We start from the raw sequence: 13,910 nt of genomic DNA on the forward strand, positions 1-13,910 counted from the left end.
ACGCTCCATTTGTTCTGCACACATTGCTTACATTACATGTCCTGTGCTCACCTAGTGTGTATATACACAGCGGCCATGTCCACTCGTTTAATGACAGAATAACCCACAATGGTGACAGAAATAACTTAAATCTGACAAAAGTAATAATAAATCAAATATCTATGAAAACAAATGACAGTCAGACATTGCTTTCCAGCCATGCTTCCACAGAATTTTTAAAAAAATTAATAAATAAACCTCATGAAATAGGCCTGGACAGAAATGATGGCGCCCCTGAGAATAACGTGACAGAAGGGACATGTTACATCGTGGTGTGTCCACTAATTATCATCACAGGTGTCTACAATCCTGGAGTCAGTGAGCGGCCGGTATAGAGGGGGCTACAGATCCTCACTGTGCTGTGTGGTAACATGGTGTGTATCACACTCAGCATGGACCAGAGGGAGCGAAGGAAAGAGATGTCTCAGGAGATTAGAGAGAAAATTATAGACAGACATGTTACAGGTAAAAGTTATAAGACCATCTCCAAGCAGCTCGATGTTCCTGTGACTACAGCTGCACATATTATTCAGAAATGTAAGCTCCATGGGACAGTAGCCGACTTCCCTGGACGAGGCCGCAGGAGGAAAAGTGATGACAAATCAAAGAGATGGATCATACGAATGGTAACAAGAGAGCCCAGAAAAACTTCTAAAGTGATTAAAGGTGAACTTCAAGCTCCAGGAACATCAGTGTCAGATCGCACCATCTGTCGTTGTATGAGCCAAAGTGGACTTCATGGGAGACGACCAAGGAGGACAGCATTGTTGAAAAAAAAAATCATAAGAAAGCCCGACTGGAATTTGCCAAACTACATGTTGACAAGCCACAAAGCTTCTGGGAGAATGTCCTATGGACAGATGAGACAAAAATTGAGCTTTTTGGCAAGTCACATCAGCTCTATGTTCACAGACGGAAAAATGAATCATATCAAGAAAAGAACACTGTCCCTACTGTGAAACATGGAGGAGGGTCTGTTATGTTCTGGGGCTGCTTTGCTGCATCTGGCACAGGGTGTCTAGAATCTGTGCAGGGTACAATGATATCTCAAGACTATCAAGGGATTCTAGAGAGAAATGTGCTGCCCAGTGTCAGAAAGCTTGGTCTCAGTCACAGGATAATGGCCCAAAACACACAGCTAAAAACACCCAAGAATGGCTAAGAGGAAAACATTGGACTATTCTGAAGTGGCCTCTATGAGCCCTGACCTAAATCCTATTGAGCATCTTTGGAAAGAGCTGAAACATGGAAAAGACAACCTTCACACACGAGACACCTGGAGCAGTCTGCTCTTCAGGAGTGGCCACAATACCTGTCGAGAGGAGCAGAAGTCTCACTGACAGGTACAGGAATCGTCTGATTGCAGTGATTGCCTCAAAAGGTTGTGCAGCAAAATATTAAGTTAAGGAACCATTATTTCTGTCCAGGCCGATCTCATGAGGTTTATTTTTTTATAAATTCTGTGGAAGCCTGGCTGAAAAGCAATGTCTGACTCTCATCTGTTCACTTTCATAGATTTTTTATTTATTATTACTTTTGTCAGATCCAAGTTATTTCTGTCACCATTGTGGGTTTTTCTGTCATTAAACAAGGGGCGCCAACAATTTTGACCAAGTGTGTATATACAATGCTCAGCATAAATGAGTACACCCCAGCAGATTTGTCAGAATACCTTTTTTAGTTTCCTTTCCGAATCCACATTTTCTAAGGGCGACTGTACTACACAATAGCTCCAGAAACGTCAGACATTGATTGCTAGCAAGATTAGTTATTTTTGCATCCAAAAAGTTTTTTCTAACAAATTGATTCAAGATCTTGCCAAAATGAGTACTCCCCAATGAAAGTATTCAGAGCAAAGCTAAAATTTAGACTACAGAATCTTAATTCCCAAGATTACAGGTAAGTCTTAATTCTTCATTACACCGGTGTCCAGCAGACGGGGGGCTGTAAGAAGGCGATACTTAAATTTCATGCTGTCGGCAATGGCACCACATGGTAGAGAAATGTCGCAAGACCTGAGACAGAAAATCATTTCAGTATATCACAAGAAGATCAGCAGAGATATACTGATCAGTCAGATACTGGAGCAAAGTGATACAAAAATTTAAGAAGGATGGAACTGCCACATCTGACAGACATCCAGGTGACCACCGAAGTCACCACCTAAACAGGAGAAGGGGGAAGAAAATCCACACGTAAGTACCCTGCAATTATCTAAGGAAATAGAAACCTGAACCGAGGTACACAATCCGGCGCACACTGGAGAGGAACGACATCATGGGGGGCGTCCACGGAGGAAATACTGGGACTCTACGCTAGGCGATGAGACCACCCTAAGGGTTTATAGAGCTGATGCCTTCAAAACTGTGAAGAGGACAAAAATAAATTGCATGGAGCCTCCTGTGAGACCTGGCGTTGGCCATGTCCTTATGAGGGAGTCGCCTATGTCATGGAGGCACATGGGCCGCCGGTGTCAGGGTCTACATGCCATTGATAGTCATGAAGCCACAGATGTGTTACTCTATAGTGAGATAGAAGATGGTGCCATCACTCCAGCCCTTGGGGGACGGCATTTTTCCCACCATGCCATTGAAACAAAACATCTGACGGTGACTCCGAGGCCAAGTGTCTCTCAACAACCGGACCTCTATGAGGAGTTCTGGAGACAAGTTGTCACCACTCTCCATCCGGCATCCGGTCTCTAGAGCTCGTTCTGGAGATAGAGAAAGATGCTGAAATAAGTCATCGCCACCTTGTTCCTTCCAGGCCTAGAAGACTAGCTGCCTCCTTACACATCATGGAGGTCACACACAACACTAGATTTGTGGGATGTGGGGCGTACTCATTTATGTTGTGCACGGTGTATACGGGAGCCGTATCCTGAGTGGGAGATCAGTTTCTATTCTGTTTCCTCCAGGAGATTTCCCAGGATGAGATGTCAGATTTCAGTAGTGATCGGCCAGAAGATGTCACCCTCCATATCAACACCCTGAACCTTTGGTGAGACCCAAATCATATCTCCCCTGTGGTGTGTGGGTGCATCTCCGCTGCCGGCTGTGGTGCTCATTGCAGGGGGGATGAAAATTTCTCATGCTGGTAGGGGTGTTGAAACTTTCTGCAGTGGTGAGTGCGGGGGGAGGTGGGATTGTCTGTAGTGGTGAGTGCGGGGGGAGGTGGGATTGTCTGCAGTGGTGAGTGTGGGGGGGTGGGATTGTCTCTGCAGTGGTGAGTGTGGGGGGGAGGTGGGATTGTCTGCAGTGGTGAGTGCTGGGGGAGGTGGGATTGTCTGCAGTGGTGAGTACTGGGGGAGGTGGGATTGTCTGCAATGGTGAGTACTGGGGGAGGTGGGATTGTCTGCAGTGGTGAGTGCTGGGGAGGTGGGATTGTCTGCAGTGGTGAGTGTGGGGGAGGTGGGATTGTCTGCAGTGGTGAGTGCGGGGGAGGTGGGATTGTCTGCAGTGGTGAGTGCGGGGGCAGGTGGGATTGTCTGCAGTGGTGAGCGCGGGGGCAGGTGGGATTGTCTGCAGTGGTGAGCACGGGGGGAGGTGGGATTGTCTGCAGTGGTGAGCACGGGGGGAGGTGGGATTGTCTGCAGTGGTGAGCACGGGGGGAGGTGGGATTGTCTGCAGTGGTGAGCACGGGGGGAGGTGGGATTGTCTGCAGTGGTGAGCACGGGGGGAGGTGGGATTGTCTGCAGTGGTGAGTACTGGGGAGGTGGGATTGTCTGCAGTGGTGAGTACTGGGGAGGTGGGATTGTCTGCAGTGGTGAGCACGGGGGGAGGTGGGATTGTCTGCAGTGGTGAGCACGGGGGGAGGTGGGATTGTCTGCAGTGGTGAGTGCTGGGGAGGTGGGATTGTCTGCAGTGGTGAGTGCTGGGGAGGTGGGATTGTCTGCAGTGGTGAGTGCTGGGGAGGTGGGATTGTCTGCAGTGGTGAGTGCTGGGGAGGTGGGATTGTCTGCAGTGGTGAGTGCTGGGGAGGTGGGATTGTCTGCAGTGGTGAGTGCTGGGGAGGTGGGATTGTCTGCAGTGGTGAGTGCTGGGGAGGTGGGATTGTCTGCAGTGGTGAGTGTTGGGGAGGTGGGATTGTCTGCAGTGGTGAGTGTGTGGGGGAGGTGGGATTGTCTGCAGTGGTGAGTGTGTGGGGGAGGTGGGATTGTCTGCAGTGGTGAGTGTGTGGGGGAGGTGGGATTGTCTGCAGTGGTGAGTGTGTGGGGGAGGTGGGATTGTCTGCAGTGGTGAGTGTGTGGGGGAGGTGGGATTGTCTGCAGTGGTGAGCGTGTGGGGGAGGTGGGATTGTCTGCAGTGGTGAGCACGGGGGGGAGGTGGGATTGTCTGCAGTGGTGAGCACGGGGGAGGTGGGATTGTCTGCAGTGGTGAGCGTGGGGGCAGGTGGGATTGTCTGCAGTGGTGAGCGTGGGGGCAGGTGGGATTGTCTGCAGTGGTGAGGGTGGGGGCAGGTGGGATTGTCTGCAGTGGTGAGCACGGGGGCAGGTGGGATTGTCTGCAGTGGTGAGCACGGGGGCAGGTGGGATTGTCTGCAGTGGTGAGCACGGGGGAGGTGGGATTGTCTGCAGTGGTGAGCACGGGGGAGGTGGGATTGTCTGCAGTGGTGAGTGTGGGGGCAGGTGAGATTGTCTGCAGTGGTGAGCACTGGGGAGGTGGGATTGTCTACTGTCTTGTAATTTTCTGATGTTTTGCGTCTGCAGCTCTGAGCAGCCACCAGAAGACGAGAAGGGGCCCCTGTTGATGGGTGACTTGGGGCCACAGGTCTGTCGTCTGCAGGGTCTGCGTGATTTACTGTTGTGGGTGTGTGGCCTCCTCTGAGGGTCTTTCGCTTTCTTTTAGCAGAGGTTTCCAGTTTGCTCCCTGGGTTGGGTTGAGATGACCGAGGAGGACTTGGCCCCGGGAAGAAGCAGCGCGGCCGTGAATAGCTGTATCCGACAACTGTCTCTTCACAACCAGAGCCTGACACCGGTATATCTGCTCCGCACGGGGGGTAGGGGTGCAGCATGGGCTATGGCAGACAACGGGTCCCCTGCTCCTGACAGACACTTCTGATGAGCCCGGCTTCTGGCAGGGTTGCCCCTCTGACTGGGCCCGGCTTCTGGCAGGGTTGCCCCTCTGACTGGGCCCGGATTCTGGCGGCGCTTACCCCTCCTGACTGGGCCCAGACTGGGCCCGGCTTCTGGCGGTGTTGCCCCCCCCCCCTTCTGGGGCATTTTCTGGCGGTGCTTACCCCTCATGACTGGGCCCGTCTTCTGGCCGTCCTTACCCCTACTGACTGGGCCTGGCTTCTAGCGTTGCTTACCCTTCTGACTGGGCCCGGCTTCTGGCGGTCCTTACCCCTCCTGACTGGGCCCGGCTTCTGGCGGTGCTTACCCCTCCTGACTGGGCCCGGCTTCTGGCGGTCCTTACCCCTCCTGACTGGGCCCGGCTTCTAGCGGTGCTTACCCTCCTGACTGGGCCCGGCTTCTAGCAGTGCTTACTCTTTTTGACTGGGCCCGGCTTCTGGCGGTGCTTACCCCTCCTGACTGGGCCCGGCTTCTGGCGGTGCTTACCCCTCCTGACTGGGCCCGGCTTCTGGCGGTGCTTACCCCTCCTGACTGGGCCCGGCTTCTGGCGGTGCTTACCCCTCCTGACTGGGCCCGGCTTCTGGCGGTGCTTACCCCTCCTGACTGGGCCCGGCTTCTGGCGGTGCTTACCCCTCCTGACTGGGCCCGGCTTCTGGCGGTGCTTACCCCTCCTGACTGGGCCCGGCTTCTGGCGGTGCTTACCCCTCCTGACTGGGCCCGGCTTCTGGCGGTGCTTACCCCTCCTGACTGGGCCCGGCTTCTGGCGGTGCTTACCCCTCCTGACTGGGCCCGGCTTCTGGCGGTGCTTACCCCTCCTGACTGGGCCCGGCTTCTGGCGGTGCTTACCCCTCCTGACTGGGCCCGGCTTCTGGCGGTGCTTACCCCTCCTGACTGGGCCCGGCTTCTGGCGGTGCTTACCCCTCTTGACTGGGCCCGGCTTCTAGCCCTTTTGACTGGGCGTTTGGCGAGGTGTCCTTTACTCCATGTTGTATCTTACAGGGGAAGGACATGCTGCTGGTGCTGGATGATGACTCCCTGAAGCTCTGCGACTCCTCCGGACAGACTCTGCTGCACTCTCAGCCCATCGTCAGCATCCGTGTATGGGGCGTGGGACGAGATGATGGCAGGTGAGGATCCGGTGTGTGGGGCGCCCCTTGCTTCCCTTTATTCACCAGCTTTTCTCTTTTTACTAATTTTTCTCCTTTCTCCATTTTATTATGCTGCTGGATATAGAGAGAGGTACAGTATAACAATATGCGGTATAATAGAGTATGTGCGGTGTAATGTAGGGGATGGCGCAGAGGATGTGCGGTGTAATGTAGGGGATGGCGGGGAGGGTGTTCGGTGTAATGTAGGGGATGGCGCGGAGGGTGTTCGGTGTAATGTAGAGGATGGCGGGGAGGGTGTTCGGTGTAATGTAGGGGATGATGGGGAGGATGTGCGGTGTAATGTATGGGATGGCGCAGAGGATGTGCGGTGTAATATAGGGGATGGTGGGGAGGGTGTGCGGTGTAATGTAGGGGATGGTGGGGAGGGTGTTCGGTGTAATGTAGGGGGTGGTGGGGAGGGTGTTCAGTGTAATGTAGGGGATGGCGCGGAGGGTGTTCGGTGTAATGTAGAGGATGGCGGGGAGGGTGTTCGGTGTAATGTAGGGGGTGGTGGGGAGGATGTGCGGTGTAATATAGGGGATGGTGGGGAGGGTGTTCAGTGTAATGTAGGGGATGGTGGGGAGGATGTGCGGTGTAATATAGGGGATGGTGGGGAGGATGTGCGGTGTAATATAGGGGATGGTGGGGAGGGTGTGCGGTGTAATGTACGGAATGGTGGGGAGGGTGTGCGGTGTAATGTACGGGATGGTGGGGAGGGTGTGCGGTGTAATGTACGGGATGGTGGGGAGGGTGTGCGGTGTAATGTAGGGGATGGCGTGAGGTGTAATATAGGGAATGGTGCGGAGGGTGTGTGGTGTAATGTAGGGTTTGCTGCGGAGGATGTGTGGTGTAATTTAGGGGATGGCGGGGAGGGTGTGCGGTGTAATGTAGGGGATGGCGGGGAGGGTGTGCGATGTAATGTAGGGGATGGTGGGGAGGGTGTGCGGTGTAATGTAGGGGATGAAGGGGAGGGTGTGTGGTGTAATGTAGGGGATGGTGGGGAGGGTGTTCTGTGTAATGTAGGGGATGGCGGGGAGGGTGTGCGATGTAATATAGGGGATGGTGGGGAGGGTGTGCGGTGTAATGTAGGGGATGAAGGGGAGGGTGTGTGGTGTAATGTAGGGGATGAAGGGGAGGGTGTGTGGTGTAATGTAGGGGATGAAGGGGAGGGTGTGTGGTGTAATGTAGGGGATCGTGCGGAGGATGTGCGGTGTAATGTAGGGGATGGCGGGGAGGGTGTGCGATGTAATGTAGGGGATGGTGAAGAGGGTGTTTGGTGTAATGTAGGGGATGGCGGGGAGGGTGTGCGGTGTAATATAGGGGATGAAGGGGAGGGTGTGTGGTGTAATGTAGGGGATGGTGCAGAGGATGTGCGGTGTAATGTAGGGGATGGCGGGGAGGGTGTGCAATGTAATGTAGGGGATGGCGGGGAGGATGTGCGGTGTAATGTAGGGGAGTATGTGCGGTGTAATGTAGGGGATGGCGGGGAGGGTGTGCGATGTAATGTAGGGGATGGTGGAGAGGGTGTTCGGTGTAATGTAGGGGATGGCGGGGAGGGTGTGCGGTGTAATATAGGGGATAAAGGGGAGGGTGTGGTGTAATGTAGGGGATGGTGCAGAGGATGTGCGGTGTAATGTAGGGGATGAAGGGGAGGGTGTGTGGTGTAATGTAGGGGATGGGGCGGAGGATGTGCGGTGTAATGTAGGGGATGGTGCGGAGGATGTGCGGTGTAATGTAGGGGATGGTGCGGAGGATGTGCGGTGTAATGTAGGGGATGGTGCGGAGGGTGTTTGGTGTAATGTAGGGGATGGTGCGGAGGGTGTTTGGTGTAATGTAGGGGATGGTGCGGAGGATGTGCGGTGTAATGTAGGGGATGGTGCGGAGGATGTGCGGTTTAATGTAGGGGATGGTGGGGAGGATGTGTGGTGTAATGTAGGGGATGGTGCGGAGGATGTGCGGTGTAATGTAGGGGATGGTGCGGAAGGTGTGCAGTGTAATGTAGGGGATGGTGGGGAGGATGTGCGGTGTAATGTAGGGGATGGTGGGGAGGATGTGCGGTGTAATGTAGGGGATGGTGGGGAGGATGTGCGGTGTAATGTAGGGGATGGTGCGGAGGGTGTGCGGTGTAATGTAGGGGATGGTGGGGAGGATGTGCTGTGTAATGTAGGGGATGAAGGGGAGGGTGTGTGGTGTAATGTAGGGGATGGTGCGGAGGATGTGCGGTGTAATGTAGGGGATGGCGGGGAGGGTGTGCGATGTAATGTAGGGGATGGTGGGGAGGGTGTTCGGTGTAATGTAGGGGATGGCGGGGAGGGTGTGCGATGTAATGTAGGGGATGGTGGGGAGGGTGTGCGGTGTAATATAGGGAATGGCGGGGAGGATGTGCGGTGTAATGTAGGGGATGGTGGGGAGGGTGTTCGGTGTAATGTAGGGGATGGTGGGGAGGATTTGCGATTTAATGTAGGGGATGGTGGGGAGGGTGTGCGCTGTAATGTAGGGGATGGTGGGGAGGATGTGCGGTGTAATGTAGGGGATGGTGGGGAGGGTGTGCGCTGTAATGTAGGGGATGGTGGGGAGGATGTGCGGTGTAATGTAGGGGATGGTGGGGAGGATGTGCGGTGTAATGTAGGGGATGGTGGGGAGGATGTGCGGTGTAATGTAGGGGATGGTGGGGAGGATGTGCGGTGTAATGTAGGGGATGGTGCGGAGGGTGTGCGGTGTAATGTAGGGGATGGTGGGGAGGATGTGCTGTGTAATGTAGGGGATGAAGGGGAGGGTGTGTGGTGTAATGTAGGGGATGGTGCGGAGGATGTGCGGTGTAATGTAGGGGATGGCGGGGAGGGTGTGCGATGTAATGTAGGGGATGGTGGGGAGGGTGTTCGGTGTAATGTAGGGGATGGCGGGGAGGGTGTGCGATGTAATGTAGGGGATGGTGGGGAGGGTGTGCGGTGTAATATAGGGAATGGCGGGGAGGATGTGCGGTGTAATGTAGGGGATGGTGGGGAGGGTGTTCGGTGTAATGTAGGGGATGGTGGGGAGGATTTGTGATGTATTGTAGGGGATGGCGGGGAGGGTGTTCCGAGTAATGTAGGGGATGGCGCGGAGGGTGTTCGGTGTAATGTAGGGGATGGCGGGGAGGGTGTTCGGTGTAATGTAGGGGATGGTGGGGAGGATTTGCGATTTAATGTAGGGGATGGTGGGGAGGGTGTGCGCTGTAATGTAGGGGATGGTGGGGAGGATGTGCGGTGTAATGTAGGGGATGGTGGGGAGGGTGTGCGGTGTAATGTAGGGGATGGCGGGGAGGGTGTGCGGTGTAATGTAGGGGATGGCGCGGAGGGTGTTTGGTGTAATGTAGGGGATGGCGCGGAGGGTGTTTGGTGTAATGTAGGGGATGGCGCGGAGGGTGTTTGGTGTAATGTAGGGGATGGCGCGGAGGGTGTTCGGTGTAATGTAGGGGATGGCGCGGAGGGTGTTTGGTGTAATGTAGGGGATGGCGCGGAGGGTGTTTGGTGTAATGTAGGGGATGGCGGGGAGGGTGTTCGGTGTAATGTAGGGGATGGTGGGGAGGATTTGTGATGTATTGTAGGGGATGGCGGGGAGGGTGTTCCGAGTAATGTAGGGGATGGCGCGGAGGGTGTTCGGTGTAATGTAGGGGATGGCGGGGAGGGTGTTCGGTGTAATGTAGGGGATGGTGGGGAGGATTTGCGATTTAATGTAGGGGATGGTGGGGAGGGTGTGCGCTGTAATGTAGGGGATGGTGGGGAGGATGTGCGGTGTAATGTAGGGGATGGTGGGGAGGGTGTGCGGTGTAATGTAGGGGATGGCGGGGAGGGTGTGCGGTGTAATGTAGGGGATGGCGCGGAGGGTGTTTGGTGTAATGTAGGGGATGGCGCGGAGGGTGTTTGGTGTAATGTAGGGGATGGCGCGGAGGGTGTTTGGTGTAATGTAGGGGATGGCGCGGAGGGTGTTTGGTGTAATGTAGGGGATGGCGCGGAGGGTGTTTGGTGTAATGTAGGGGATGGCGCGGAGGGTGTTTGGTGTAATGTAGGGGATGGCGGGGAGGGTGTTCCGAGTAATGTAGGGGATGGCGGGGAGGGTGTTCGGTGTAATGTAGGGGATGGCGGGGAGGGTGTTCGGTGTAATGTAGGGGATGGCGGGGAGGGTTTTCGGTGTAATGTAGGGGATGGCGCGGAGGGTGTGCGGTGTAATGTAGGGGATGGCGCGGAGGGTGTTTGGTGTAATGTAGGGGATGGCGCGGAGGGTGTTTGGTGTAATGTAGGGGATGGCGCGGAGGGTGTTTGGTGTAATGTAGGGGATGGCGGGGAGGGTGTTCCGAGTAATGTAGGGGATGGCGGGGAGGGTGTTCGGTGTAATGTAGGGGATGGCGGGGAGGGTGTTCGGTGTAATGTAGGGGATGGCGGGGAGGGTGTTCGGTGTAATGTAGGGGATGGCGGGGAGGGTGTTCGGTGTAATGTAGGGGATGGCGGGGAGGGTGTGCGGTGTAATGTAGGGGATGGCGGGGAGGGTGTGTGGTGTAATGTAGGGGATGGCGGGGAGGGTGTGCGGTGTAATGTAGGGGATGGCGGGGAGGGTGTTCGGTGTAATGTAGGGGATGGTGGGGAGGGTGTGCGCTGTAATGTAGGGGATGGTGGGGAGGATGTGAGGTGTAATGTATGGGATGGTGGGGAGGATGTGAGGTGTAATGTAGGGGATGGCGCGGAGGGTGTGCGGTGTAATGTAGGGGATGGCGCGGAGGGTGTTCGGTGTAATGTAGGGGATGGCGCGGAGGGTGTTCGGTGTAATGTAGGGGATGACGGGGAGGGTGTGCGCTTTAATGTAGGGGATGGCGGGGAGGGTGTGCGGTGTAATGTAGGGGATGGCGGGGAGGGTGTGCGGTGTAATGTAGGGGATGGCGCGGAGGGTGTTCGGTGTAATGTAGGGGATGGCGCGGAGGGTGTTCGGTGTAATGTAGGGGATGACGGGGAGGGTGTGCGCTTTAATGTAGGGGATGGCGGGGAGGGTGTGCGGTGTAATGTAGGGGATGGCGGGGAGGGTGTGCGGTGTAATGTAGGGGATGGCGCGGAGGGTGTTTGGTGTAATGTAGGGGATGGCGCGGAGGGTGTTTGGTGTAATGTAGGGGATGGCGCGGAGGGTGTTCGGTGTAATGTAGGGGATGGCGCCGAGGGTGTGCGGTGTAATGTAGGGGATGGCGCCGAGGGTGTGCGGTGTAATGTAGGGGATGGCGCCGAGGGTGTGCGGTGTAATGTAGGGGATGGCGCGGAGGGTGTGCGGTGTAATGTAGGGGATGGCGCCGAGGGTGTTTGGTGTAATGTAGGGGATGGCGCGGAGGGTGTTTGGTGTAATGTAGGGGATGGCGCGGAGGGTGTTCGGTGTAATGTAGGGGATGGCGCGGAGGGTGTTTGGTGTAATGTAGGGGATGGCGCGGAGGGTGTTTGGTGTAATGTAGGGGATGGCGCGGAGGGTGTTCGGTGTAATGTAGGGGATGGCGGGGAGGGTGTGCGGTGTAATGTAGGGGATGGCGGGGAGGGTGTGCGGTGTAATGTAGGGGATGGCGGGGAGGGTGTGCGGTGTAATGTAGGGGATGGCGCGGAGGGTGTTCGGTGTAATGTAGGGGATGACGGGGAGGGTGTGCGCTTTAATGTAGGGGATGGCGGGGAGGGTGTGCGGTGTAATGTAGGGGATGGCGGGGAGGGTGTGCGGTGTAATGTAGGGGATGGCTCGGAGGGTGTTTGGTGTAATGTAGGGGATGGCGCGGAGGGTGTTTGGTGTAATGTAGGGGATGGCGCGGAGGGTGTTCGGTGTAATGTAGGGGATGGCGCGGAGGGTGTTCGGTGTAATGTCGGGGATGACGGGGAGGGTGTGCGCTTTAATGTAGGGGATGGCGGGGAGGGTGTGCGGTGTAATGTAGGGGATGGCGGGGAGGGTGTGCGGTGTAATGTAGGGGATGGCGCGGAGGGTGTGCGGTGTAATGTAGGGGATGGCGCGGAGGGTGTTCGGTGTAATGTAGGGGATGACGGGGAGGGTGTGCGCTTTAATGTAGGGGATGGCGGGGAGGGTGTTTGGTGTAATGTAGGGGATGGCGCGGAGGGTGTTCGGTGTAATGTAGGGGATGGCGCGGAGGGTGTTTGGTGTAATGTAGGGGATGGCGCGGAGGGTGTTCGGTGTAATGTAGGGGATGGCGCGGAGGGTGTGCGGTGTAATGTAGGGGATGGCGCGGAGGGTGTTTGGTGTAATGTAGGGGATGGCGCGGAGGGTGTGCGGTGTAATGTAGGGGATGGCGCGGAGGGTGTTTGGTGTAATGTAGGGGATGGCGCGGAGGGTGTTTGGTGTAATGTAGGGGATGGCGCGGAGGGTGTTTGGTGTAATGTAGGGGATGGCGCGGAGGGTGTTTGGTGTAATGTAGGGGATGGCGGGGAGGGTGTTCCGAGTAATGTAGGGGATGACGGGGAGGGTGTGCGCTTTAATGTAGGGGATGGCGGGGAGGGTGTTTGGTGTAATGTAGGGGATGGCGCGGAGGGTGTTTGGTGTAATGTAGGGGATGGCGCGGAGGGTGTGCGGTGTAATGTAGGGGATGGCGCGGAGGGTGTTCGGTGTAATGTAGGGGATGGCGCGGAGGGTGTTTGGTGTAATGTAGGGGATGGCGCGGAGGGTGTTCGGTGTAATGTAGGGGATGGCGCGGAGGGTGTTTGGTGTAATGTAGGGGATGGCGCGGAGGGTGTGCGGTGTAATGTAGGGGATGGCGCGGAGGGTGTGCGGTGTAATGTAGGGGATGGCGCGGAGGGTGTGCGGTGTAATGTAGGGGATGGCGCGGAGGGTGTGCGGTGTAATGTAGGGGATGGCGCGGAGGGTGTTTGGTGTAATGTAGGGGATGGCGCGGAGGGTGTGCGGTGTAATGTAGGGGATGGCGCGGAGGGTGTTTGGTGTAATGTAGGGGATGGCGCGGAGGGTGTTTGGTGTAATGTAGGGGATGGCGCGGAGGGTGTTTGGTGTAATGTAGGGGATGGCGCGGAGGGTGTTTGGTGTAATGTAGGGGATGGCGGGGAGGGTGTTCCGAGTAATGTAGGGGATGGCGGGGAGGGTGTTCCGAGTAATGTAGGGGATGACGGGGAGGGTGTGCGCTTTAATGTAGGGGATGACGGGGAGGGTGTGCGGTGTAATGTAGGGGATGGCGCGGAGGGTGTTCGGTGTAATGTAGGGGATGACGGGGAGGGTGTGCGCTTTAATGTAGGGGATGGCGGGGAGGGTGTGCGGTGTAATGTAGGGGATGGCGGGGAGGGTGTTTGGTGTAATGTAGGGGATGGCGCGGAGGGTGTTTGGTGTAATGTAGGGGATGGCGCGGAGGGTGTTCGGTGTAATGTAGGGGATGGCGCGGAGGGTGTTCGGTGTAATGTAGGGGATGACGGGGAGGGTGTGCGCTTTAATGTAGGGGATGGCGGGGAGGGTGTGCGGTGTAATGTAGGGGATGGCGGGGAGGGTGTGCGGTGTAATGTAGGGGATGGCGCGGAGGGTGTTTGGTGTAATGTAGGGGATGGCGCGGAGGGTGTGCGCTTTAATGTAGGGGATGGCGCGGAGGGTGTTCGGTGTAATGTAGGGGATGACGGGGAGGGTGTGCGCTTTAATGTAGGGGA

The 13,910-nt window shown here is 56.2% G+C and overlaps 1 protein-coding gene across 7 annotated transcripts in view; it reads left to right on the forward strand.

Moving 5' to 3' along the window:
* The window catches only part of LOC141076481 (amyloid beta precursor protein binding family B member 1-like), a 52,522-nt gene that overhangs the window by 19,355 nt on the left and 19,257 nt on the right, over window positions 1-13,910 (forward strand). For 6 of the 7 annotated variants that reach the window (XM_073563963.1, XM_073563959.1, XM_073563964.1 and 3 more), the window contains exons 5-8: window positions 2,957-3,039; window positions 4,748-4,808; window positions 4,887-5,015; window positions 6,113-6,240. In XM_073563963.1, coding sequence (XP_073420064.1) covers window positions 2,957-3,039; window positions 4,748-4,808; window positions 4,887-5,015; window positions 6,113-6,240 — 401 coding nt within the window. The remainder of the gene's footprint in view (window positions 1-2,956; window positions 3,040-4,747; window positions 4,809-4,886; window positions 5,016-6,112; window positions 6,241-13,910) is intronic. The other variant, XM_073563966.1, reaches the window with a different exon arrangement.

This window comes from Dendrobates tinctorius, unplaced genomic scaffold (assembly GCF_039654945.1).
Source record: "Dendrobates tinctorius isolate UK_male_01 unplaced genomic scaffold, ASM3965494v1 ptg000417l, whole genome shotgun sequence".
Lineage (NCBI taxonomy): Eukaryota > Metazoa > Chordata > Amphibia > Anura > Dendrobatidae > Dendrobates > Dendrobates tinctorius.